The sequence below is a fragment of the Syngnathus floridae genome, chromosome 16 (genome assembly GCF_059516105.1).
Source record: "Syngnathus floridae isolate MCC-2025c chromosome 16, RoL_Sflo_1.0, whole genome shotgun sequence".
NCBI classification, from domain to species: Eukaryota; Metazoa; Chordata; class Actinopteri; order Syngnathiformes; family Syngnathidae; genus Syngnathus; species Syngnathus floridae.
The window spans coordinates 4,668,859-4,695,904 of NC_142428.1; the positions used below are offsets into that span (position 1 = coordinate 4,668,859).

Consider the following 27,046-nt stretch of genomic DNA (forward strand, 5'->3'; position numbering starts at 1 on the left):
ACAAAGCCGAGTTTTTTGAGGTGAAACGACTAAAACGTGTCAATTCCGTCTGTCACATCCGTGTCAGCTCAGGACAAAAACTTCTTTTGGGAAACACCAAATGTCTGTTTTCTCTTAAATCACGCCCACGTCATCCGATCCGCAATCGGCTGTGATGTTCCCCTGTGAAGATTTTAATACTGTCACAGCAGTGGGAGATAAGCTAGTGCAGCCAACTGTTACACAAGTGCTTCCAAAACACTAAAGTAAAAAAAAATGGAATGAAATGGAGTCTATTTACATTAGCATGCAAATATTCAAGATTAGAATTTCTAGCAAAACCAACTTTTCTAAAAATCTCAGCAGGCAACAGCACAGTACTCACAGTCGTGACTTAAAATTTGAAGGCTTCAATTGTTGTAATTGGACATTTTGAAGGCCTCAAAATTGCACAATTGTGAAAGACTGCATGGCTGAATATACAAGCGGTGCAGTTATCTATCTTCTAAAAGGCCAATCCTCAGTCATTAGAGTCACAGTGGGAATGTCACGTGACCAAAGAGAGTAGATAGGTGAGTCGTGATGTTCTTATGTTCTTTGACGTCAATTACAGTCCACTGCAGGGGAGGTGCTGCATAAGCCTCTTCGGAAGGCTAAAAAGAGGTCTATTACTCATCTATTTTCACCAACCCAATATCAATTAGATTACCGTGTTGAGAAGACTCATGAATGAATGAATTCTGAAATCCACAAAAAGATGTCTGTCAATCAAAGATGCAAAAAATAAAAATACATATAATTTTAGCATTATCCCTTTGTCATGCAACAAGATAGATACCAGTCAGGAAAACAGTTTAGATTAATAAAGGCTTGATGCAGTTATTTCAAATAAAGGTTATGCCACCAAATTGACACTTTCGCTCAATCCATAACCTGTGGCTCCCCCTTGTGTTTGGAACTCGTCATTACAACGAGAACTGTTGCCCTTTGATTTATTCGGTATTGTAGAATATCACATCATATTTCTGTTTCAGTCAAGTAAAGCCAACATTGGTGCATGGTTGAAAATATATATATTCAAATAAAATCTTTATTCATTCTATGTCGTGGTACACCACTAGACAGTGATTGGAACACATGAACATGGATTTGGTAAAAATATGCGTACTTTTCAAAACCATCGACTTGCTGGGGCAAAAGGGAAGCAAGGGCGGGATAAAATATGTGCCAGATTGACGTTTTCACTTGCTATGGAGGTTTTATTCTGTACAGAAGGACAATTTGTACAAAATTTATCTAGATATATCACACTACATGAAACAAGGTAAATCATATATACAATATTAAATGAATCCATATGGTACAAGTCACATACAAAAGGACACTTAAGTTATGTTTTAGAAATAAAATGTTAAAATGAAAAGATCTGCAAAAAGACAAGCCAACAAATAGATTTTTATTCACCTCTCTTTGTCCAAAGGACCTTCTGTATGCACTAAAAGTAACTCATAAAACCCATAAAAGATCATCTTTCCCAGCAAGCATGGGTTATTTTTTTTTTTTTAGAAACAAAAAAATCAAGTTTGGTTGAATGGCATTCCTCCGGAGTAAAAGGTACATGTTTAACATGGTACTTTTGAATTTACAACTTTTTGCATTCAAGCAAATACAGTATTAAATACAGTTAAACGAGCCAAGTCACAATGTCAGTTCACTGTTCAGCATGGCCCCCTTTTTGGGCTGGGACAGCCCAACTATTTCACCTCCAGGGACGAGACAACTAGCACATCAAATATGACGAAATCAGAACACGCCTGACGCGTTAGTTGAAACAACAGTACTGATTCTCTAATGGACAAACGGTGGTAAAGCAAACAGAGCTTGACGAGAGGGATTTTTGGTATTTCTATTTTAGTATTAAGTGCATCTATACTTAGCTAAGTTACTAGAGCTTGATTTTAATAAATTAGAAGCTTTTATCAGTCAATTGTGGAGATATTTGACTTGTTTGTCCAAACGTATAGGGATCTATCTGAAGTCACATTCAGCAGTACCATTGTTTGAACTGAGTGGGCAAGACGGTCGACGGGTTTTCAAACTTTGCCTATGAACACAACGAATCAAGCGTACATAAACAGCGGCAAAATGGCACATGGAAAAGAAAGAGAAACAAACAAAAAAAAACAACGGAAAGTGACGGATGTCCACAGGACACCGTCATCTTTCCTCGCTGCCTACCTGGACATTGCAAGGCGACTGACAGGCCTGAGTTTGGTCGTTAAGTGTGCTACACTAAAAAGAAAGAAACAAAAATAAAACCCACTAATGACCAAAACCAAAGGCAAGTGCCCCAGTTTGAATCGGAGATTAATAAGAAAAACACACAACAGTCTTGGCACTGACAAGCTGTCCATTAAAAGACAAAAGAAAAACTGACAACAGGAAAGCGTCATCTTTCCTTTGACCTTTCTTGCCTTCCGTGCGTTGAGAATAAAAATCCATTCAACTCTTCCTGCAGCTCCACATCCCGACAAAGTATATATGGGAACCTGTCGCCGTATCATCATTGCTTTTTTTTTTTTATTTCCCCCTAGGTTCCACAGTTAAGCGTGAGAGGGGCAACGGAGGTGGCGGGAGGGAACGGCACGGAAGCAACTCCGTGGGCTAAAAGACACATGGACACAAATGGACGTCCTTCTCCAAAAAAAAAAAAAAAAAAGAACCTGAGAAAGCAGAAATCTGAATACGGAGCTTCTGTAATGGTCACAGGTCTAGTGTGCTGCACCCAATGGGGCTGCCGGAATGAAAGAGAACTAAAAAAAAAAAAAAAACACACACAGTGACAACAACAAACGATGGATGGGTGACAGGGTGTCCATGGCCGTGGAGGGGCAGTTGGATCTAGAGTCCGTCGCGGGCGGTCAACATGTCTTCAGCTCTGCGGTGGGTCTCCAAGGCTTTTGTGGTGTAGATGTCCTGAGGCAACTCAGATTTGCGCCGCACCATGGGCCGTTCCTTCCACTGGCCGTGCAGTGGCTGTCGCACAGAGAGAGAAGAAGAAGAAAAAAAAAAAAGAGTCAGTCTTCTCCTCATGCTGAACTAACTCAAAGTTGGAAAACTGCAGCACCGATTGAATTCAAAATGAAGCTCATTTCAAGACGGACTAGCTAGCCTGAGCATGAAGCGATAACCTTTTTTATAATAATGTTTTATGCTGAACCACAAGTCCAAACACAGTATTGAGTAATATGTCTGTGTAATATGAATTATGCAGGAAAATCCGCCTGTTTTGTCAGCTGCCCCTGAGATAAAAATGATTATTTTAAAATTATACTAAGGCAATATTACTCAAAATGCTGTGTTTAACATAGGGGGTGCATAAGACAGATTGTAAAAAATTATTCTGAGCGGAAATCGCAAAAGACTTGAATAGATCTTCAACACCCTGCGCTGTCAATGGGGAACTTTAGCACGTGGCCAGATTGGATGCAATTTTGCATATGAAACGCTTTGCCCTCTGTTAAAGAGCAAATGTGGTATCGAAAAAGAATGTCAAGAAAGGAATCGAGACAGAGAGAAGCCAGGTTTACCTGAGTTGCGCCTTCTTCAACTGTCTTTTTTAACCTCTGAACATCTTCTATCAAAGGAACATCCGTCTCCATTGCTACTGGACTATTGAAGTCAGAGGGATCAACAAGCACAGAGAACTGAGTCCAAAAAGAAAAGGGGTGAGGGGGGGAAAAACAAAAGGGGGGAGGGGGGGTGGAAAAAAGATGTTGAATGGCATGCAGAGAAGAACGGATCAAGAGGTTCTACACAAATGACAAGCTTCATTTTGATATTTAACCACAAGATCCTTAATTGGAGTTGTATTCGTTTTGGAAACAAGCACAACATAGCAACTACGGACTTACCTCAAACGGAAAAGAAAGCTCTAAAAGCGCTTTGCACATCACAAACTCTCAAAACATGACACAGGAGGGCTTTTTAAAAACCTCAACAATGCTTAGTGTCAATTTTGGGTGTCATTTACCTTGAAATAATCATAGCCAAAAAAGGTGCTCATCCTTTATCTTCACTCAAACTTATTATAGAAAAGTAACAAAACGTACTTTGGAGACCAAGTGCAGTGCAAAAAAGGCCTTTAAAAGGAAATGAACCCAAAAGGACATTTTGGCCATGTGCAGCAAGTCACGTTTTTGCATCTCACCTGCGGATTGGACTTGGCGAGGTTCTCGATCTTGATCCAAGCTTCTTCGCGCTCCTTCGACTTGGCCTTCTCTCTATCGGGTCAAACAGTCAGTTCTTATTATCTCATCGCTTTATAAAGGTTGAAAAAGCCAAAGACGCCCGTCTGCGACGCCTACTTGTTTTTCTCGGCTCGGAATTGCTGTGTGCAGTCGTCAAAGAGTTTCTGATTCATCTCCATGAAAAGCTTCAGAGCGTTGTAGATGAGGCCGTGGATGGTCCTGCAGTCACACACACAGGTTGACTTCATAAAATGGTGGCTATTCCTGGCAAGGCTCAGTTCCGAATACTATAGTATTGTCAATTTGTCACACTCGCGTTCACCATGTGACATTTGCTCGGGCATTGTTTCACACGGGTGTTATGCGGGGAACGCAGTCCGAGCGCAAATGCATCACTCGGGTGTCAAAAAAGGAAAAAAAAAAGCCTCTCACTTGTTCCAGTGGGTCTTGGAGTTGCGGTACAGAGCGGGGAACATGATCGGGAGAATCTTGGCCGCGTTGTCGCTGATCAGACTCATGATGTACTCGTTATTCCAGTAGTACAGCGCTCGCTCGGCCACCTAGAGAGTGTACGCCGGATCTCAGCGGGGCGCCACAAGTAATAAAAGGACTTCCCGGGAGGAGCTCGGCGATACCTGGAAATGCGGGCTGGACACACATTTGGCCAGCTGGCGGAAGAGAGGCTCCTGCACTTTCACGAACTCAGACGGCTCGATGACGTCCAGAATCTCCTCGAGTTCGTTGAGGAACATCACTTCCTTGGGACTGTGAGTCTTTGGCCAATACTTGAGGAGCGCCATGACCACCTATCGGGGGTCGGAGAATGAAGTTACGAATCAGCGGTTTTAAAAATCGACCGCAAGACATTCGTATACCCAAGGAGACATACCGGCTCAGTTAGAGTGCTGTCCTTTTCCAAAAACTGCACCACACAGTAAGCCAACTGCAAAAGAGAAGAGATAAATATTTTAACACCTGTAGTGCATTTGCTCTCATTTTCTTTTTTTTCCCCAGCACAGCATTCAACTGTTACGTAACAGACAGCAGACACACACACACACTGTACCTGCGGATGGTAGACACTGAGTGACTTCACTTTGTGTAGAGGTAACAAAACCTTCAACAGGAAAATCTTGTGCTCTTCTTTTAGAGGTAAGGCAAATCCGTTGATAATGCTGCCAAACAAACAAACCCACTCATGAACATCTGCTGAGCACATATCGACGACAGGCGCCGCATTTCGAAATGTTGCGAAATCAATGACGCAAACCTTCCAAGTATTTCCAGTAGTTCAGCAATACCATTGTGATGCTCCGTCTCATAGATAAACCTAAAAGAGCGAGGGAATATTTTTCAGCGATTGCAAGACCGCTTAAGCTCGTCATACGAGAATGTACAACAAACTGCACCAACCTATAGAAAATGTTGTTGATCTGCTTTCGGATGTAAGCTCTCAGCCCGAGGAACTTCCCGTAGATCCTGTGGAGAGTCGTTTTGAGGAAGTCTCGCTCTCTGGGATCTTCGCTGTCAAATAGTTCTAGAAGCTTCAATTGTGAAAGAGACAAGGCATACATTACACAATACATTTTTTTTTTCAAACTGATTGATTTTCCCATCGTGGTGCCAAGTTGTTTATCTGCATCGACAAGTGCGTGCGAGGAGCGGATTCTCCTTTTCTTACCTGCATAACAAATTTCTGGTCAATGTATTTCTTTGCTATGTTGGGCTGAAAGTCGGGCGATTCTAAAAACCTAAGGAAAAATTCATAGACCAGCTGCAAGGGAAGCAGAGAAAAAGCAGAATTAAGAACAAAAGAATTCATGACGCCCCGTACTGCTCATTAACCACTTCTATAACTTATTTAAATTCAAAGTTATTCGAGTTGACTCAATGAAACGAATAACAACCTGGAGGTGTGGCCACGCCGCCTCGAGTGTCGGCTCGTCCTCCTCGGGATCAAATTCGGCTCCCGTCGGATTGGACGAAGGAGGCAGTGTTCGAAACATGTTCACGGCAAACTAGAGGCAGACAGAAATGGAAGAGAGCGTACACATTTGGGATTAGACGAGGACGCAAGCTGTTATGAAACAATTCCTGGACTGGAATGTTATAAATCAGGCTGCGGCTTGAACAGCCAAACCAGACGTCGACACGCAAAAAGCGGCCGCGTAATGAGATTACATTCAATAGTAACTGTTTTTGACTTGTTATACAGCATGCCACATTTGGGATCTGGATCACAACATCTTAAAAAGACACAAAGAAATTCATGACTCAGATGGTTTTGTGAATGGGATCAATGTCTGGATTAAAAATTCGACTCGTCGGATTTGTGCTAATACGAGAGCGGCACAAATGCAACCTTGAGAATCGCCAAAACACGCCGATCGGTGACGTATAGACGCCCACCCGACACAAACATCTTCTTTAAGAGGAACCGCAGAAAAAGCAGCGACTATTAGATATCATTAAACAACATCAGGCCAGGCGGATACGCTGGCAGGATACAATTAGCCCGTTGAAAGCACCAATGTACCAACCTATATCTTCTCATCTATCAGTCCAAAGTCAATTTTTATTTTTAGGCTCCTGTAACTATGGGCTGCAAGGGTTTGCCTGACAATAATTCATGTGTGCCTTTCGCAGTGTCAACTGACTCCCCCGTGGGCCGCTGTACCCGACCGGGGCGATCATGGGACAGTGCAGGTGGCCCATTAAGACACTGAGAGCCTTGTTCGGCGGGGGGCTGCAAGGTAAGAGTGAAGCTTGTTGTGCCAGCGCCGCACCGCGCTCCACGTCAAAATAGAAACAAGAAGAAAAGGTCATCCACGTGACTGGCCCCGACTTCAGCAGCGGAGCTTCTCGTGTTAATGGCAGTTTCTGTGTCAGACATTTCTAAAGACGATGTACGGAAAAGCTGAAATAATGACGACGCGCAACAGACAGCCGCTTATGCTCCAAATGTCAAGCTCGGCGCTTCCCTTATGAGCGGGGAAATCCCTGGCTTGGGAAAAGTCCAGTTAATAGTCAAAGCTCATCATTATAGCCGCTGTGTAATGGACAAGTGGCTGATCCTGTATACTTGATTTTTCAAGCAGTTAAGTACACTAATAATTCCGATAATCGAATTATTGTTGGGTGAGCGAATAAAGCGCCAAATGTTAAAGATTATCTTTGGCCCTAAAATGTTTTGTTGATCTGATTATTTTTGAAGGGAAAAAAAAGATGCGACTGTGCGTTTTTCACTGTCGCAACGGCTCATTTAGCATCTCTTGTGGACACTGCCTCAGTTAAACTAATGTCACTCAAAAGAAAAACCTAGTCAGCCAGTCGACCCGGATCTTCTGACCGAGTTTCACCCACATCGTCCTCTTTGGACACAAACAGACACTTGCCCAATCAGCTCTACTGACCATGTGAACCACCTCCGGGTAGATGGGCTCCGTGATGACATTCCTATTGTGGGTGATGTACTCCACCATCTCGCTGAGCGCCGCCCGCTTCACCTCCTTCCATTTCAGGTCACTCAGCGGGTCCGACAGGAAGTCGAAGAGGACGCAGCACTGCCGCAGCTTTTGGATGAAGAGCTTCTCCTGCTCGGCTGGGGCCACATCTGCGGGAAGAGTCCGGGCGGGAGAACGGGGTCAAACATGGCCGACTGACAGGGCATCTCGACATACACCTGATAAATGAAGCGGTTGGGGATTGCGGAACAAAGGGAAGCCGTGCCTTAACGAGCGAGAGGGCGAGCTCGAGGTAGGCGCGACTCTCAAGACTGAATACTGAGCGAGATGGGAACCGGCGAATGAGTCATCAAGATTCAAGTGTTGGCACTATTTGAAACCCAGGGGGGGGGGGGATAACGACAGCAAAGAAGAGGCGGGTAGACATCAAGTGGAAAGATGTGAAGGCGAGAGATTTGGGAAGTGGGTGAACGGTCACGGCACAGTTACTCGGAGCACACGAGAGAAGAAAAAAAAAATAGCGGTCACTATTATTGGTACGTGGTTATTAGAGCACTTCCTGTTTCACTTCATGTCCATGTGTAAACAAACAAGCAAGTCAACAAATGCCGGGCACAGTATTGATCTTGATTTTTAAGGAACCACTGGAAGTCAAACGTTGAAAGGCCAAGTCAGGCACTCGAGTCTGATTCCGTTCCGCATCGCTCCTGTTACATAAGTCGTATCCGACTGAGTAATAAACTTTCGGCGCTGTCCTTAAAAATACTTATCGGCTTGTTATGTAACAGGAGACTCTGCATTGTGATGGCAAAACTGACAGGAAGCACAATGTGACTTTTGAATGTAGCCCGCAGAGCGCCGTGAGGAGACAATATTTTACCGCGGCGAACAGAAGAGCATAACGCTTTAAATGCTTGTCTTTCAAATGCCGGATGCATGTGCCCTAGTAAATTTGATGGCTTCATCAACTCATTTACGAGCCTGTCGCAACGCATTACCCAGAGCGGGTTGTGTTTAGCCTTAAACAGGACTGCTGATGCCGTTTTTCTTGGAAGGCGCTCTGAACTTTTGAGCCTATTTTCAAAGAAACTCTCCAAACTTGTTCTTTTTTTTTTGCTATCTTGTGGTCTTATTTTTCCCCTTTAGCCTATTGAGCAATGCGGAGCCTGATTTAAAACAATTTGAATCGGAGTAAAAAGAAAAATCTGAGGACATGTTGGTTCTTAAATTCACAGGTGGTTAAGCTTTTTACGGCCAAGTGGCTGAGGAGGTGTGAATGGAAACAAAAGGCAGACATTCAGAACACGGCAAAAAGAGATCTGCTTTCATCAAAACAAGCTTACTTTTTTCACAATACAAATTTGAAAAGAACCTGTGCAAAACATTGCTTGTGTGCAAGGGTCGTAACAATAGAGACAGAGGCTTGTGCAGCTCAATAGAACGTAAATCAATAATTGCCCGGAGTTGCAGCTAAGGCTGCTTCGTCGCAGAGTACAGTGGGGCCTTTCAAAGTCGAGCGAGTCCTTTGTACAAAGTGTGAGAGGGCAAGTCTGGTGTTGCTGCGCCCAAAGAACGAGATGTTCACATATGAGAGCGGGATTGCCAGAAGACTTTCAGGGAGTTAGGTAAGGATTGAAAAAGAAACTATTTTAAAAAACATTTTTTCTCAAGCATAAATCATAGAAATATATGTTATATAAGTTTTTGCCCTATGAGCTGAATCTGTTTCTCGCGACCATTCACATAAATTCAGGCAATCCCTGTAAATTAAAGTACAAACTTGCAATTTCATTCCACGACAGCAATGTTTTGCCAACTCGCACCAATCATTGGCGCTGTCCTCAGTGCAAACAAAACACTATGTTGCCAAATTCACTTCCTTGTTTTTGGTATGACGCAGGCAGGTATGTGCAACGTCAATGTTAAGTTATTGTGGGGTCTAATAAAGCGATAAAAACATAAAAAAAGATATCTGTCATAATGAGTAATGCAGAGAGCTAATGATCTTACATAGTGAAAGATGCACAAAAAGATCTATCCGCTCATCTGACAATTCACATAACGGAATATAACTAGACACTGGTTTTCTCCAAAGGTTTCGTGCATTCATAACTCAAGATTGGAGTTTAATATTTAGCTAAAAGCTGCTGGGATATCAGGGCTTTTAGGGCACAATAATAATCACAAAAAACGCAAGCAACATCCTTAAAGGACTGAATTATAAACTGCATGCAGCAATGATATGCGTTAAACTACAGATGACGCAAACATAAGTCCTTGAGCCTCCAATTAATCAAATCAAATCAGTGATCCACCCAGCCTTAAAGCTTGGAATAAGTGCGTGGAATTCATAAAACTCTTTTCTTAATATAATAAAACCCTGATTTTCAACCATCTATTTCTTCTGCCCAGCAAATTCACCGCAAATGTGTTGCACACTTGTTTCCTTGACACTTTCGTGTGAGTGAGAAAGTCGAGTGTCCTTGAAATCCATCTGAAGGGAAAAATAAAAATCACACACACACGACGCTTCACTACTCTTGACAATTCCTAAACTATAAATTCTAGAAATTCTGTTGAGACACCAAAGATTGAAGTGGAGACCTTCTTAGTTTTCGAACATCACTTCCGTTAGCGTCACTAGTCGCTGCTGGGGGATGGGCAAAGACAGTGTAGCTAGCTAGTTAGCTAGCTAGCGTGTAGGGGGAAAAAAAAGAGCGTTTATCGTTGCCGCGTCGCCTACAAATTGTAAACGGTAGAAGGTTAAGGGGCCTGCGGTACCGATTATTATACCGGGGCTGATATGTGGTCTTATTTTACGCGGTAGGGCTAAACTGTAAGCGGTGAAGGAAAACCGGAGCACAGCCACGAACGCGCGCACGCACGCACACACATACATACACACCTTCCCCCCCCTTAATTCCCCGCGACAATACAGGAAGAATAATTTATCCGTACATACCTCTGAAGTGCATTAGGGCCACCGGCTGAAAAGGCCCGTTGGAATTAGGCGCATCCACGACCATTCTGTCTGCAGATTTATTGCATGTCAACATGTAAACCTCAACCAGGAAGGCGATCCACTCAGGGCGAGAGGCCAGCCTCCATTTTAGCACAAAGCAGATCAGAAAATGAAGCTCTCTGCCGCTGGAGGGAACTGGCTACTTTGTGACGTCACATAAACAGGGAAGACGCCCATTGGTTGATTTCGGGGCAATAGGGAAGGGGGCTTCCGCAAGGGGCGAAGACGATTGGCTGTGAAAGAGCAAAGGGGCGGGATATGTGATAATTTTTTCTTTTTTTATTTGCCTTGGCCCCGCCTCTTAGTTGCTTGTCTCTGGTGACGCTGCCTGCCAGGCAGCCAGGCCCTTGCACACATCAGAGCAGAATCGATTTGTGTGTATTCCACACTTTGTCCCAATTGGATGGACGTCTATATCATCTGGTTGGAAATTTTGGAGCTACAAATTATTGAATAGTCAAAGCGAATCTTAAAGAAGCAAATACTCTATCTTTTTCCCTCTGTCACATCTCCTTCTATCATTTCTACTACATTTGAACACAACTGAATTTGAAAATATGAAATTAAGAAAAACTTGACTTGTATGGCACATACAATAAAAATTGCATTAAAAATTGTGCAGAAATAAATGGCACTTTAACATTAAATGCAAATGTATTGCACTAAAAAGTTAAATACAACTGAACTGTAACTACACGTCAATATCAATATAATTTCATAACACCTTCGGTTTGTGCCAATGGATGAGGGGGGGGGGTATTGCACTTCTGCCTTTAAACGGAGTGTGGCAGTCTACAGTAGCTGCAGCTGAGCCATGAGTCACTCATGCTCATGAAACATGCAGTGTTAACCTACTGACTTGTTTGGCCATGACAGAATGCTACATGAAACCATTCAATACATTAGAATGTAATAAAATATCATTGCACTTGTATGGCTCGTGGGTTAAAATGGTTTGCCCACCCATCAATTAAGTGTGAAATTAAGCAAAATTGTTGACATGTAGACCACTCAGACATTAAAAGTATCTCAGAGACAAGATATTAGCTGCAACGTTGTAAATGGGCTTTTATCATGACTTAACTGCCGAGCCCAAGCGGCTCTTTGTGTGGTCACGAGTGTTATTTGTGACCACGTTCAAGGCTTTTCCTCCTTATGAATGTGTTGTTGTTATTTTTTTTCCATAGGGAGGATTTACAGGTCAGATTGTTGCTTGTGTGCCTCCTTTTCACAAAGTGTTTTTAGGACTAAACATTATTTGCCAAGTGACTTCTATTTTGGACTATATACACAAAAATAAACAAAAAAAGGAAGAGTATAAGTTTCCCGGAAACCACTTAGACCACATCCTACGTGTAATGCCTTGTGTAAACAAAGAAGCCATGAAAAATAGATGTAAATCGTCAAACCTCAACCCGATTGTCTTTCCTTAAGATTGGTACCAATAAGCACAAGTGGAGGTAATCAATACCGTGAATTAATACACTGGCGTGCTTGCTGACTAGTATCATTATTTAGATCACAAAGTGCTTCTGCATAAACGTGGAAGCCCTTTTTAGCTCAGACAAACTGCCACACTTAGATCAAGTCAGCATTATATTGTGATGGAAATATCCGTTCTGTTCTCCGGCTAAGTCTGGAGATGAGATGCAGCTAACATCATTTGCATCACAAATAAAGCCAGTGGGTAGCAGCCTATCAATTATGTAGTGCGACCTCAAGGTTAAAAAAAGGTGGTTATGAGGATCTACCTGTGCTATAAATTGTTAATATGATTGCCTTTGTTGATCTAAGCCAAACATGCCATCCCTCAAAAAAAAAGGTCAATAGAAGCCCTCAGAGGAGGAGGATGATGTGAAACGTGAGATAAGGAGAGAGTGCATATCTAATGAGAATCAAGTACCATGTGGAGAAAACCCATGCATGTTTGAGGACCTGAGGAAGACCTTGTATTGGATTTTATGAGATTGCACAAGTGACTGGCATACCTGCGAGAGCATCCAGTTTGTGCAGCTCTCTGTTGGTGCTGAGGGCGAAGCACGAAGAGCTGAACCTCTTCTCCCTCCTCACAGCCGTGTGTGACCCCGGCTGCTTTATCCTCATCAGCTGAGTGGTGGGAGGTACTTTTTTATTGGAAGCCTGCGGAAACAAGCAATCAGGGAGAAAGGGCACGAGGTAATTCAATGTTGAGAGGAAGGACGGGGAGGAGGCGAGGTGATGTGCTTAAGGGTCAAGTTCCGCTTGCAGTCAGATCGGGTGGTTCTTGACGGGGGGCAATCGGATCGCCGGTTGCGGTGTACTGTACAGTATTGCATCTCTGGACGCAGTTTGAAATGACCTCGAGAGGGGCAGGCTAATCAAGGAGCTGACAGAGATGTCACACGTGTCAAACACTTGCTTGATCAATCTGATCTTAAGATGATCGATAGAGCTCCATCGATCCATCCATTTTTTTTATCACACAAGAGCTTTTATTTTTAATTTTGTATTTTATTTATATTATTTTTTATTTATTTTATTTATATTATTTATTTATTTTATTTATATTATTATTAGTTTTTTATCCCTAGCAAAGAAGTGTATGAGATGTGTTATACTGGCACACAAGTCCCAATATATGTAATCCAATATTATATATTGGATATAACAAGTCCCAATATTCTTAAAAATATGACATACTGGAATTGCAAATTATGCTGCGACTCTGCCTGGTGGAAGTATAAAGTCATAGGATCATGTTGAGATGTCACATGAGAAACTTTCTCAAGAACAAAATATCACTGAACACAGATGGCTGTGAAATGTGCCATGAAAACAATTGTTCAAAAATGATCATTTAAACAAGCCGTACAAATCTGTGGGATGTTTTTCCACGATTACAGGAAAAAAAATGCCAATCTTGTATCAAATTTAAGACAACCTGAAAAATAACTGTTGGCAAAAACTGTACACTGTGGTTGACCCGTCATAACTGCAGCAGTGCTATTTTATATCATATGCTTTTTTGCTAATTTATTGCTAAATGTTTTTAATGTTAATTCTAAGAAAAAACAACACACTTACATCATCACTTGCAGGCCCATTTTCACTTGCAGATTTTTTTGCCTTTCCAGACTTTGTGGAGTCCTAAATTAAACACAAAAGCAATTGGACTCAAGTAACTTGACAACTAAAAAAAAAAGATAATAATATAAAATATACCTTACCTTGTCTTTTTTGCTCTTCTGAGGCATGATGGAGGCTTGTGGAGTGTCAGCAGGACGCAATCTTCCTATGGACACAAACACTTGAGAAACCAGCACGCATCGGCGTCTGTGTGTGTCTGTGTGACGGAGACCCGAGAATATCCACACACCATGTGACTGATCCCGAGCTGGCTGAAGGCTGCTTGCAGACAAAAGTGGCAACGAACTGCAGTTGAAGTGAAGAAAAAGTCATTTCATGCAGGAAAAAATAGCAGAATAAAAAATAGCCAAAACAAATATGCGGAAGTGGGCTAAGCAGCTGATCGTGCACGTTGGAGGTGACTTGACACACTTTCGGGGCCGGTTGCTTTATCTATTAAGTGCCACAAGAGGGCGGTATTGAATCAGGAGTAATTGAACGATGTATGCAAAGCGACAGGACAGCACTTTGTTCGTTGGCGAACAATTAAACTTAAAAGGCTTTATGTGACTAAAAAGAACATAAATATATAGTAAAAATTCAACCAAGAACCAAAAATAGAAAATGTGGAAATAAAAAATAAATGTACGAGTACAATTAAATATCAATTCAGATGTATTCTAATTTAATATATTTTTCACGTCTGTTTTTATTTTCCCTTCTTTTTAGATGTATTTTAATTTAATCTTACATTTTTCGCATTTGTTTTTATTTTCATTTTTTTAAATTTGGCAGTTTTGGCCCTCTTTATGCACTTGCAATATACGTGCGCGTCCACAGGAGGGCAGTGTTGTAATGGTTCTCACTTGACAAATTAGAAAACTGACGATCTGCTATTCCTTTCTCAGGCAAATGGATTAATTTAACAGAGAAAACGAATACGTTTTAAAAAAAAATCGGTCTTCCTCCAGTAAATAAATAAGTAAATAAATAAATGGATGGATTAACGAATGAATAAATAAATAAATATATAAATAAATAAATACATAAAAGCAACCAAAAGGGATGCCTGTTTGGACTTTGCATATTGATTTGTGCAATAACACCCATGTGGATATTATAGAGAGCGCAACGGTTCTCTTTTATGTGTGTTGTGCTGTTCTCGGGAATCCATCTTTATCTTGCTTCACCACCAGTTCATCATCACCGCAACGTTATTACTCGGCGATAGGCTGCCTTTCATTTCCTGGCCCAGCAACATCAGTGGAAGCAGCAACTGCATGTGTGTGTGTGTTGTTTGTGCATGTGTGCATAGCATATAAACATGGCTGGCTGGAGGGAGGCCTGGGCGTGAAGCAACAATATGTGCCGTCTTCCAATAAAAGAACATTAAATGAAGTAGAGTTGCATACAGTTGATGTAATGGCGCGTATCAGTGATGCGAAGTAAGATTTGCTCGCTTCCAATAAACGAGGCCGATATTACTTCACGTCAGCTACGCTTATTTATGCTAAACAGCATTTTGCAAGCACATATTTAAGTTCTTTTTTCCCCTCCGGCACCACAGGTGAATTCTCCCTCCACTGCAGCGGTCCAACTTTTGATATCACACAGTGCTGCTTTCATTTCTTGCACAGTCGGTATGGGTTACCAAAACAATCCAACAATCCTTTCTTTATTTTTTTAAACTAAACAGCTCAGCCAATGAAGCTAACGACTAGACCTGTGTTAAAAGGTCTTGCTTATTTATTTTCTTTCCAGGATTGTGAAAATAGGGGCTAAGAAAAGCGAGAGGTGATAAATGGTCAGCTTGTTAAGGTAGATGAAAGAAAAGTGCTGCCTGGAACAAAAGGGGAAGAGCAGGCTTTGACATAGATGCACAACCTCCACACATAATTGAAACTGTCTTATTCAAACAAACTCCTGGATGTCTCTAGCATTCATTTGTGAAACATTTTTACTACGAAAAATGTATTATATCATTGAATGTTATCAAGGAGAGTATTTCAATATTGTGTACTGTATGTTTGAATTGAGTTTGTGCTCAAGGTCAACCAGATTTACGTCTTTGACAGCTCGTACACACCAATTGCTATACAGCATTTGTGAGCCATCGAATCCCCTTGGCACGTTAAAAATCGTTTCATGTTTAATTCATGTTTCCCTCCATGAGAGTGCATTTGAATGAATGCAATGATCTTTGACAAATGCTTCATCCCACAAACAAGTCGAAACTCATCTCGCCTTGCGTGAATGACTATCTTTAACACGTGATGACTAATTCATGTGCAAGTGCATAGAAATCGGAGCATCAGCGCCATCACAAAGCGAAAATAAATTGCTTTGCTGTGATTAGAGTGCAGAAATGCCCATGAAAAAAACATAATTGACAACAGTCCAGTAATTGCTTGGTAAACAGCTTCTTGATGGCAATCTTTGAAATTTAATCTTTATAAAATAAGAGGGTAGCATGGTTAGATTTAAGAATAATAATTATTATTATTAGATTTTGGGCTGGTTCAACCATGCTCCAACTAACCTGCGACCCCAATTAGGACAAACAAATAAATAAGATGAAAATAAACTATATAATACAACTATATGATATGCCACAAAAGTAGCCCCAAAACTCACGAGCTGAACAAATCGACTTCACCAGGACTTTCAAATGATTACATCAGATGATCACAAAGTTCTCTCCCTGATCTGAAGGGCTGTAAAAAAAAAAAAAAAAAGGTTTACTCTGGCTTTAATTTTACATCTAGCATGCTGGAGCAATACAGACTGTAGAAGAAGTGTGAATGAAGAACAACATGGAATGTCTCGGCTGTGCCCCAGCCGATGACTTGTTTGACGGACATGAAAGAACATTATATACCAGCCGCTCTGGAAAGCCTTTCATCCCGTGGGATTCAACTTTCCACTTTCTTTAACCTTCCCGTCAGCCTCTCTGTACGATGACCTTAGCATTCCATGCCACTTCCACTGAAGCTCACCTGCTCAGCAGCCAAGAGACGTTGTGATCTTCTTTTGCCTCCCCCAGGAGAGCTCTCAAATGCTCTACCCACTCCCTGTGCTGCTGCCAAATAGTAAACAACCCATTTTTCTTCCCAAAATCTAAAGCAGAGAAAATAACATCTGTAAATCTGCGTTGCATTGCAACATTACAGAAATAATCAGTAAGGAAACAAACATAATGACTTCTGACAAGATAATGGGCTTTTATTCATAAGACATTTCAACAAAATCTCTTCTGGCTGATTTTGAAATTGCCTTCAGAAAGCATAACAGTTAATTACTAAATTCCAAAGTAAACATTTGGACTTTTTCCAAGGCCCAAAACTAAAACTAACTAAACATCAGAAACAGAATGTTAATTTGCAACAATAAACTTAAATCATCTTGTTTCTTACTCTAATACTGAAGGCAAAGTAGCCCATCAAATTGGTCAATAATATGTAATTTTGTAATATATTTAGTAATATTAAAAATTAAATTAATAGTATTAAAAGAGTATTATGTTCTTCTAATTAATTTACTGAAACTTAGTGAAATGTTTCAGATGAAAGTTGCTGTCAGTCTCGCAACTTCTTTTATCTCCAAATGTCCTTCCTCCATTTTAATCACGTTCCATCATCCTCGTTTAATCCTCTCTCTTCATCATCTGTTTTTTTTCTCCCCCCTTTCTTGTTCTTCCCTTGCGTTTCAGCTGAGTTCCTTTCAACCGGTGAGTTACTCAAGTCATAAAAGGAACCAAGTGCCTGGGATAATCACGGCACTCCAGGCCAACGGAGACAGAAAGGTCCGCCTTTTTTTTGTATTGATAAAAGGCTACGTTGGCGTCACCCGTCCGATAGCATCCAACTTGACCTATAAATGTGTGGCCGCTAAGATATAAAGGCAACTTCATTGTGAAACAGGGACAACGAAAAGATGACGACATGAGGTGTCACACTTGCCAATAAGTTTTCCAGCAGCCTCAAAAAGGGTTGCAAAGAGAATAAAAATAAATTGGAATATCTTACTTCTGGCCGTTCAAATAAATTAATTCGGTGTTATATAGCCATTTTGATTTCCTTCCTTTGCAAAGAGTTCAACTGAATAATTTGAAACAACTCCTATAAATATTTTACATTCCAACATCTATTTAACATTAAGAATGATTAAATGTGATAGTTGAAACTGAAATGTGACTTAAAAAGTGCCTTAGCGGTTAATAAAGTTTTTACGATGAGTTTAACTCTAAAGAGCTATAATTTTTTTTTTCCCATTTGTCCAAATTTGGAAATAAATAAATAAATAAATAAATAAATAAATAAATAAATAAATAAACCTCAGCCCTGGAATGAATTGTATACAACCCAAAAAGTTGTATAACACTTTTACAGCAAGTGTCCACAGTGATGTAACTTGGGTTACATTGTAAACTAAGTCTCAGGGGAACGGCGAGCAAAAATCTTTCCTCAAACTGCCGCACAGAAGGTAAAAAAAATAAAAATAAAGACATTTTGAGCCATGTAGAAACTCTCAGTGGAAGACACCGATGCAGTATTTATGACGAAGATGCTCTCCCAAGTCATGCATTCAGAAGTAGCCAGCTCGCCTCGCAACACTAATGACCCAAGACATGTTGTGACTGAATTTTAATTAGAACACAAGTATTACTCTGAATATTTCATAAAAAGGGCAGATGGAAAAATGTACTGTACATACAGCATGTTTTAACACCAGCCTATGTCCCATTGAAAATGTAAAAAGAGGAAATTATATTAGCAGGTGCAGCATTTAATAGCTTAATCAACAACTAATCGATCATTAAATTAATCAAGAATATTTGATAATCGATGAATTGTCTCATGTGACCATCTATATGTATACATAAAATATTTTTTGGTGTAGTGTAAAGAATCTGTGTATAGTAATTTATGATTGTTGAATAATGCATGTTGAATAAAATGCTTCCTCCTCCACGGGAAGATTTCCTGTCTTGGTGATGAAAGCATCACCCTTTCAAAATATGAATCATAGAAAAATATTCATCCGTGTATTTTTTAAAAGATATTGAGCTTCTTGAGTAATTAAGATCTCAAGCTATCAAAATTAAAGACACATGATTGGCCAAAATCTATTTTCTATCGCTCTAGGGTCAAGAGATAGAACCTACCTGAATTTCGATATTTATTCTAGACTGGTTACCAGGGCACATACAAACAAAATAAAAGCATAGAATACATTTTTTATGAGCTATTTTTGTATAAATGCAGTATTCGGCCATCCTATGTCTTGTCAATATGATTAACATTGCATTGTGTCTAACATAGTAGTTGCTGTTGTCATAGCAACCATTTTTGCTCTTGCAGATCAATAACAGGACATTGCAGCCTGATTAGTTGCCTGGTGCCTCATCCACGAAACACTGCTAAAACTTGTTGCTAAACAAAACAGCAGCACCTCCAGAAGAATGTAAACCATTGTTCCCTACACAATATTTAATGATTGAGTATTATCTTGGTGCCAAAGAAACAATTTGCTGAAAATAATCTGTAAAACATTCCAATCCCTTTTTGGGGATGTCGATTTTCTCTATTAGCGGCCGTGCTCAAAATAGAGGGGGATTCCTTGACCTTGTTTTGCTGACATTTCTATTATGGTCTGAAGTCTATTTTCTTTTTTTTTATAAATTATAACATCCAGGCAAATGGTTTCCACCCACCTGCAGTTGAGTAAATTAACACCCCGGGCTATTTTTGGCTAGAATGTGATAAATTCCGTTTCACTTTGTCTCAATGTGTAACACGTCAACAGAAGGGCGATTGTAACGTGGCGACCATTCACTTTTTTCCCCCCAACGTTTTTTTTTTTTTTTTTTACATGCAATGCTTTTGCTAAAACTACAAAACATTTCCAACGTGACCTTTTTTCATCCCGCATGCCCCACCACTCCAAAGAACACCATCAAAGGCTAATTTGGTCATCAAATGCCAGTTGAATCCCAGCCAAGTCACTGATGGAAATTTTAAATGTAGCTGTGGTATTTATCTTTGTGAGTAAAACCTGGCACTGCTCATGTGGATTTTTGACATTTGGCAGTGATAAGTCCAAAGCTAAATATTTATTTTATATTCTGAATAATTATTTGATTTAAACCCACAAGGATAACACATACAATTGGGTCTAATTTGATTTTTTTTGGGATTAATTCTCCGGCTGTTAAGGGTTAATTTTCCTCCCCGATCTGATTGGGAAATACTCAGGCCTAACATATTCTCCATAGATTTAGTTTAGTGAAGGCTTCTACCCACAATGTGTTGTTCAGCTCTCCTGGGGTCTCATCCTATACACCACTAAATATGCATGCGCTTCTACATGCATGGAAAGCGCCGTCCAAGTGGTCACGCTGGTATAGAGGTGGAGGAAAACACGTCAGATCGCATACTTGTTAATCATGGTGTGAGCCTGCTGCGCACAGCCAGTTGTTTCCCATGGGAACATTTGCATAATTTATAAAAAAAAATAAAAAATCAACAACAAAAACTCAGATTTTCCTCATGCTGCTCATATCAATAAATCCAGACTCATCTGTAATCATGAATCTTATGAAATCTGATATCTGTTCTATGATACAAGGGAATATGCAATTGCATCAGAAATTGCAACGTTGAAATATTCATGAAATGGGAAAACAAGGTCTCTTCGTACCCAGTGCGAGTCTTCACTGTGGAGTTTTCATTCCATTGACGTTTTCGTAGACGGGCGCAAGGAGACATGGGCGTCTGCGCCGTTGTGGGGGTGAACACAGTCGACTTGATTCCTGGCTCCCCTCATTCCCTTTAAAGTCAACACGGGTAAGACACATTGTCACAAGCCTCTAATTGTATTCTTCCGACATGTCAAACTACTTTGAATATAAATGTAACATTTGAAGGCATTTCTTCAGGCATCCGTAAAAAAAGACTCATTTAAACTCAATAACAAAGCTGTAAGACTCAGCCCTTCTACAACAACTGTTGCAAAGTTCTGACTGAAAGGTTGAATCTCCAGGGGCTAATTTGTCTTGTTTGCAATCCCGACGTTGCCTTTCCATTTCCATCATCCAGCTGTTTTGGTCTGCGCCGCAGCTCGCTTTCAGCCCCTTCGCAGCCGTCTACGACTGACAGTCCTCATCCCAGGAGGTTAAGTGCATGCTGACCTTTCCGACTTCAGGCTCAAGACGGCCTAACGTTATCCGGGCCACTTCTCTGCACACTAATGCAGATAGATGGACGGAGCTACTTCCTTTCTTTTCTGAGAACCGTTTGATGCCGTGCACTCGCATTGGCCATGGAAAATGATCTCTTCTAATTTGACTTAATTGGTCCAGAACTTCCAGTGGTATAATAAATCATTTGGACTGTATTAAATTCTCTCGCCTGCTTAATTAGGTTTTTATTTGTCCATCACAGCATTTTTTTTTGTACTGTACATTATTACAAGGTGATATTGTGCCCTCTCACATCTGTGGATAAAATATGCGAAATGATTTAGTAAACAGATGCTGTGGAGGGTGCTCATCATTAGCCTCAATTACAGTTGATGATTTATTTATTCATGTAGAAGCCGCCTAAGGGGATAATTGAAATTAATTGTGTGCACGAGAGCAGCATTAAGGGTCTAATTGGCTTTTTAGCTCACTTGCGCCCCCTCCTGTTGACATGTCATTTGATGTACTTATGAAAAAGCCAATCAGATTGTATAGCTTGGCAAAATTATCACATGAAAAACAAGTGTAACAAATATATTCAGTGAAACCTCTGATCTGAGAAATACCAAAGCAACAGAAAAACTGTAAAATAAATAAACGTAGTGATATAACGATGTCATGTTTTGCTCTTTTGTGTGTGCGGCTAGGTTTATCGAAAGACAACCCAGCAGGCGACGTCTTAGCTCGTCCAATTATTATTTTTGACCACTGAAGTCAGTGATTCCAGATTGCCAAGGCAACAAGGGTAGAATTCTTCTTACTCCAAGCTTATGTGCCAGAAACACAATTTGGAGGTCAAATGATTACCTATTGTTGCTTTAAGACCAGGGGTAATGACTTAAGCACCTAATAAATTCAACGAAGACAAATGAGAATGGGAAACTAGCGTAGACGTGAATAATAAATGTTCAGTTGTTCCGAGGCGATTAGAGAATTAATTAAGTGCCTGAGAAAAAGACTATAGCAGCACTTTTCGGTACTTTGCAAAGTGCCTGAGAAGAAATGATGGCAGGAATGGCCATCGGGTCACGAGATCTTGGATAAGCTGTTGAAGAACCTGAAAATAGTTTGTGGTTGGATCACAAGTTTTTGCATTTGACCTCACACTATTTGGGGTCATGTGCTAAGATAAAGAATTTTTTTTCCCCCCCCGGGGCACGCTCTCATAAATCCACTCAACGCATGACTGCTTTTTGTCTGAGCATCACACGGTAGAGGAAGGTGAGAAGAAAAAAAATGTTTTGCTCCTCACTGTGGATCTTTTTATATTTTCCCCAACACACACATCCATGAAATATGGTTTATTTACCCCATTATAGACTGCGGGTGGTTTTGACCTTCTCCAACAAGCACTTAAAATATATGCAACCTTTATGTGCTGCTGTTGTTGTTTAACATTATTTGACACGGAATACATTCAAAGTTCACTCAGGTCACTTGCTTTTAAAAATAATTATATTAAAAAAAAAACATTTAGTTTGACCTGTTCCCCCCCCCCACATACCGACCACTCTATTCACGCGCTCCGGTTCTTTTTATCACAATAATGCCTTTTATTGGGTAATGCCGTTTCTCCTTTCAGTCGACATAATAACAAGGCAAGCCTGCTCTTAAACAAATGTCAAACACTCCACGCTGCTCCCGGTGTGCTGACAACGCATACATTTCAATCAAGCCGCCGCTTCGTATACACTCAGACGCACACAAACACTTTGAAGTGCACACAAGAGCATATATGGAGAGCAATTTACTGAACCTTTTAGGGGAAAGTATTTTACTGCACCACGGGAAAAACATACATGAGCAGCAGCGTACAGTACAACACGAAGACGGATACATTTGATGGCTTTACCCAAAGCTGGATTGTTCTCTGCTCACTGGCCATTTTATAAGGTACACTTGCTAGCCGCTGTGCCTCACACTGCTATAGGTGTACCTAATGTTGTGGCCAGTGATTCCATCTTCATGTTTTCTAGATGAATGCAATAATTATTACGTTTCCTTCCGCATGCAAGTCTTTTGTCGCTATCCGGCGCGGTATGGCACTGATCGATTGGGGTGTAAAAAATAAAAAACATCCACCGTATGGTCAAATGTTCACAAGATGTTAAATTTACATGAATTCTACTTCGTTGTACTATTTCCGGGGTCTTCAGGTGAAGCGCCTGAACTTGAAGAGTTTCTGGAAGGCCTGCTTGAACTCGTCATTGAACACGGTGTAGATTACCGGGTTGATGAGCGAGTTGAGATATCCCAGCCAGGTGAAGACGTCAAAGAGTACCGGGTGAAACCAGCAGTCTTTGCAAATGGCAAAAACCAGCGTGCCCACGAAGAAGGGCAACCAGCAGACGATGAAAGCGCCCAGGATAATGCCCAGCGTCTTGGTGGCTTTCCTCTCGCGAGCCGCGCACAGCCGCTTCCTCTCCAGCACGCTGTCGGCCAGCTTGACCTTCACGCTGTTCACAAAGAGAGGCGAGCTCCCCGTTCCTGAGTGGACGTGCCCTTCCTGGAGATGGCCTTCCTGGTTGGACGAGGAATTGAGCGAACACAAGGACGAGCCCGCCGAGGTCTGGATGAGCTGCGCCGTGGTGAAGCGCTTCCCGGACGCCGTCGGCATCTTAAAGATACGAGAGCGCGCCGCCACGTAAATCCGCCCGTAGAGGATGACAAGAAGCACCGTGGGAACGTAGAATGCCCCGAAGGTGGAGTAGATGGTGTACGAGATCTGATCTGTATTCACCAAGCATTCCGTCAGCTCCTCGTGGGCTTTGGCCTGCCGCCAGAAGAGCGGAGGCATGGAAATCGAGATGGAGATCACCCACACTACTGCGACCATGATACCGGCTCGGCGCGTGGTGCGGCGTTTGGAGTACTCCAGCGCGTCCGTGATCGCCCAGTAGCGGTCCAGGGCGATGACGCACAGGTGGAGGATGGACGCCGTGCAGAAAGTGATATCGGACGACAGCCAGATGTCACACACGATCTGCCCCAGCGACCAGGTTTTGCTCACCGTGTACACGATGCTAATGGGCATCACCAGGATGGACACCAGGAGGTCGGTGACAGCTAGCGAGCCTATCAGGAAGTTAGCGGGCGTGTGCAGCTTCCTGGTTAGGAAGATGGTGGCGATGACGAAGGCGTTGGACAGCACCGTGGCGAAAGTCACCACCCCCAGGAGCACGGACAGGGAGATCTGAAAGCCCAAAATGGAGGCGTCGCTCCAGTAGGGGGACTCGGTGGTCGGATCGGGAATCTCCGTGACGTTGCCGGTGAAGTAGTCCAGTGAGCTGTTGTACGCCTCCATCTTGCTTGAGATCAGCTTCAGAAGATCCTCATTACAGATGTGCTCATAAGTGCAGGGTTCAATCCCCCAAGCCCCGTTTTTCATATCAACCCGAAGCTACCATCTAATCCCATCATTTCGTGTCCCGAGCTAATGGTCCTGTAATTGAAGCCGGCTTATTTGTCCATTTCAGTTTTGTAATATCGATTCGAGCCCGCTTACAGGAGCCGTGGATCGTCATTTGTATTCAGCTTCTGTCAGATGCCCACTTTTGTTGCTCTTCTTTCCACTCCTCTTATCTCATCTCCAAGCTGCAGTCGGCCGGCAAGAACACCTCGGCGCCGAACCTTTGTATCTATCAACCACTTTAATGGGCTCCACTTCAATAAGACGAGCCGGCGTGGGGTAAGATGTTGATGACAGATACACAGGTGGGCTTGTCAGGCCGCTATCTCCACAAAAACCCGATCAACAGTTTCATGATCCAGTCAAGGCTTTCTCCATACTTGTTCCTTGGTCTTCTTCTGTATGTGGAAGAGAGAGCGAGAGAAACTCATTAGATTTCATCTTGGTGACAGTGTCTTTCTTTTAGCAGTCACGCTTCATTCCCAGAGGGAATGCAATCGCATGCAATTCTTGTCCAACTTTATTTGTACCGGTTTCAAGCGCTCTGGATCCACACGAAGGGTGACAGGTGGCACAATGTGGGATGGAGCATTGCGCGCCAGTGGCTTTTCAGTACGAGCGCTCGCTCTCCTCGTTTAATTTGTGTGGTGTGCAGCAGAAATGCAGACAGCTCGATAGAGCTTGATAGAAAGAGCTAGATGGATAGAGCTAGCTAGAGCTAGATATCTAGCGCTTTAGAGCTAGATGGATAGAGCTAGCTAGATAGAGCTAGATAGAGTTAGCTAGGTATCTAAAGCGAGCTATATAGAGCTAGATATATAGCGCTAGGTAGCTAGAAGAACTTCCCGAAATAGATTGTGTCGGACCTTTGCGGTTACGTGTATTCCAGTCTCGCTTTCATCACATGTGATGGATCTGTTTACATCTCAGTCAAGTCCAACACAAGGCTTATCTTCCTTGTGCTCTGGTTTGCAAGACAATGAGATAATGAGGCTGGTAATGAATGGATGAGAGGAAAAGATTTCCAATCAGGGACAGGCCCTGCCGAAATTGGGCTGGATACTGCTTGCGTGAAAAGACATTAGTTCCTCCATCTGGTTTTTAAATGAAACGCTACAGGGGCGGAGCCCCGCAACCATGAAGCGCTTACAGCTTCCAAACTGTACAATTCAGTACATCACAGCCCCATTCATGAGTAATCCAATTCAGTTGTACTTTCAGACTTGGCTCAAGTCCCACCAGATGCTCGACATAATGTGTTCGCTGCGCAGGTTGAACCAGAGACTCACCCCGTGAACCAGGCGGACCTGCCAATGCCGCCTGGCCCCCGCTGGAGGGGGACTAATTGATTTAACTCAGCAGAAGTAGAGCTATCACCGCCCGTCTGTCAACGCTTGTCTACTGTTGACTCGAGCGTGCACTAAATGGTAACCGGGCACGGTTCTAATGAGTGTGTGTTGACGAAAAGTACATCAAATGCAGCTGATGCTGGCAAAAAAAAAAAATGGAATTGAATTGGAGTCAGGAGACTCTTCAACCATTGAGAAATATCGGGCCGATATATTAGGTATTAGACCAAAGACAGAAAACAGATGAGCTGTGATTTCCCAATGTGGGAAATGCGAAAAATCTGTAAAAACTGTCTACGAACATCAAAATTTCATGAACCCTGACGAAAGTCCAAATTTCGCTACGTCCGGCTTTTATTCGTATTCTCTCAACTCATTATTATTAACCCCGATGAGATGTGAAACAATGTTATGTCGCCACTGGAATAAAGGTTACACAAAGTCATAATTTTAGATGGCAGCTGAGCATTGGAGTGTCACTTTATGAGCCAGATGTCCACCTTTATTCGACTTTTAATTTGTGCCAAGTGTCCCATTAGCAAACACGTTTCACTCCCGTGCCGCTTGACATCGCAATATAAAATAACAGTTGTGGTGTTTTGTTTGTCTAGCAACCATTCAAAACATGAATAATAGATGGCCCTTGGAGAAGAATGGCCGTATAAAATATAGATTAGTAGAATTGTTGGAGCACTCCAGACGATCGGTATGTCAAAGTGTAGCGTCAAGGTTAAAGCGCTCGCAGGTGGAACAGATTATATTAACCCATCAAGGTTTGCAAAAAAAGCGCAAAAATTAGATTTGACCTCATATTCCATAAAAATACGTTTGGTTAACAAGACTTGCTTGTCTTGTTTCCCGTTCAACAGTGTGTAATTGGCTAGCTAGCTGGCTAGGTAGCAAGCTAGCTAGGTAGCTAGGCTTAAACAATTTACTCCGTGTCGTTATTTAAGTTTCCAAATATTTGGTGGTAAAAAAATATTTTAATATTTGGTGAATAAGTGGCGAAGATTTGCAGCTTTTAAGGAATGAGAGGAAAAAATAATGAGGTATTCTTCTTTTTGCAAAACTGTGGGGGGCTTTTGGTACATCTGTGTTATTTGCAGGTGCCCCAGAGCTCGGAGAGTAGGTGTTCTTCCTGGGCTGTGCAGGCGTACGTGCACATGCACCATCTGCCCCCCCCCCCCCCCCCCCTTCCTCCCCCAACGATCCGCCTACGCACACATGC

At 41.9% G+C, this 27,046-nt stretch overlaps 2 protein-coding genes across 8 annotated transcripts in view; both read right to left on the minus strand.

Annotated features, from left to right (window-relative positions):
* Positions 1–1,033: 1,033 nt before the first annotated feature.
* Positions 1,034–14,110, minus strand: ppp2r5ca (protein phosphatase 2, regulatory subunit B', gamma a). 3 transcript variants are annotated; one of them, XM_088399932.1, is made up of 17 exons: positions 14,071–14,103; positions 13,922–13,986; positions 13,779–13,841; positions 12,704–12,854; positions 7,643–7,842; positions 6,137–6,247; positions 5,911–6,003; positions 5,643–5,773; positions 5,500–5,559; positions 5,296–5,404; positions 5,119–5,172; positions 4,865–5,035; positions 4,662–4,789; positions 4,347–4,448; positions 4,190–4,262; positions 3,570–3,686; positions 1,034–3,015 (listed from the first exon to the last, which is right to left on the minus strand). In XM_088399932.1, exons 2-17 carry the CDS (start codon positions 13,946–13,948, stop codon positions 2,881–2,883), a joined length of 1,725 nt encoding a protein of 574 aa, XP_088256058.1. In that variant the 5' UTR covers positions 13,949–13,986; positions 14,071–14,103; the 3' UTR covers positions 1,034–2,880. The 3 variants fall into 3 exon arrangements, with proteins under 3 accessions (XP_088256058.1, XP_088256059.1, XP_088256060.1); XM_088399933.1 differs by lacking the exon at positions 3,570–3,686 and having other exon boundaries at positions 14,071–14,110; XM_088399934.1 differs by lacking the exons at positions 12,704–12,854; positions 13,779–13,841; positions 13,922–13,986; positions 14,071–14,103 and adding an exon at positions 10,656–10,842.
* Positions 14,111–18,448: 4,338 nt separating this feature from the next.
* The window catches only part of htr1d (5-hydroxytryptamine (serotonin) receptor 1D, G protein-coupled), a 39,130-nt gene continuing 30,532 nt past the window's right edge, over positions 18,449–27,046 (minus strand). For 4 of the 5 annotated variants that reach the window (XM_088399938.1, XM_088399936.1, XM_088399935.1 and 1 more), the window contains one exon: positions 22,564–24,867. In XM_088399938.1, coding sequence (XP_088256064.1) covers positions 23,213–24,448 — 1,236 coding nt within the window. In that variant the 5' untranslated portion in view covers positions 24,449–24,867 and the 3' untranslated portion in view covers positions 22,564–23,212. Of the gene's footprint in view, positions 20,649–22,563; positions 24,868–27,046 lie in introns of those variants that run through there. The other variant, XR_015863326.1, reaches the window with a different exon arrangement.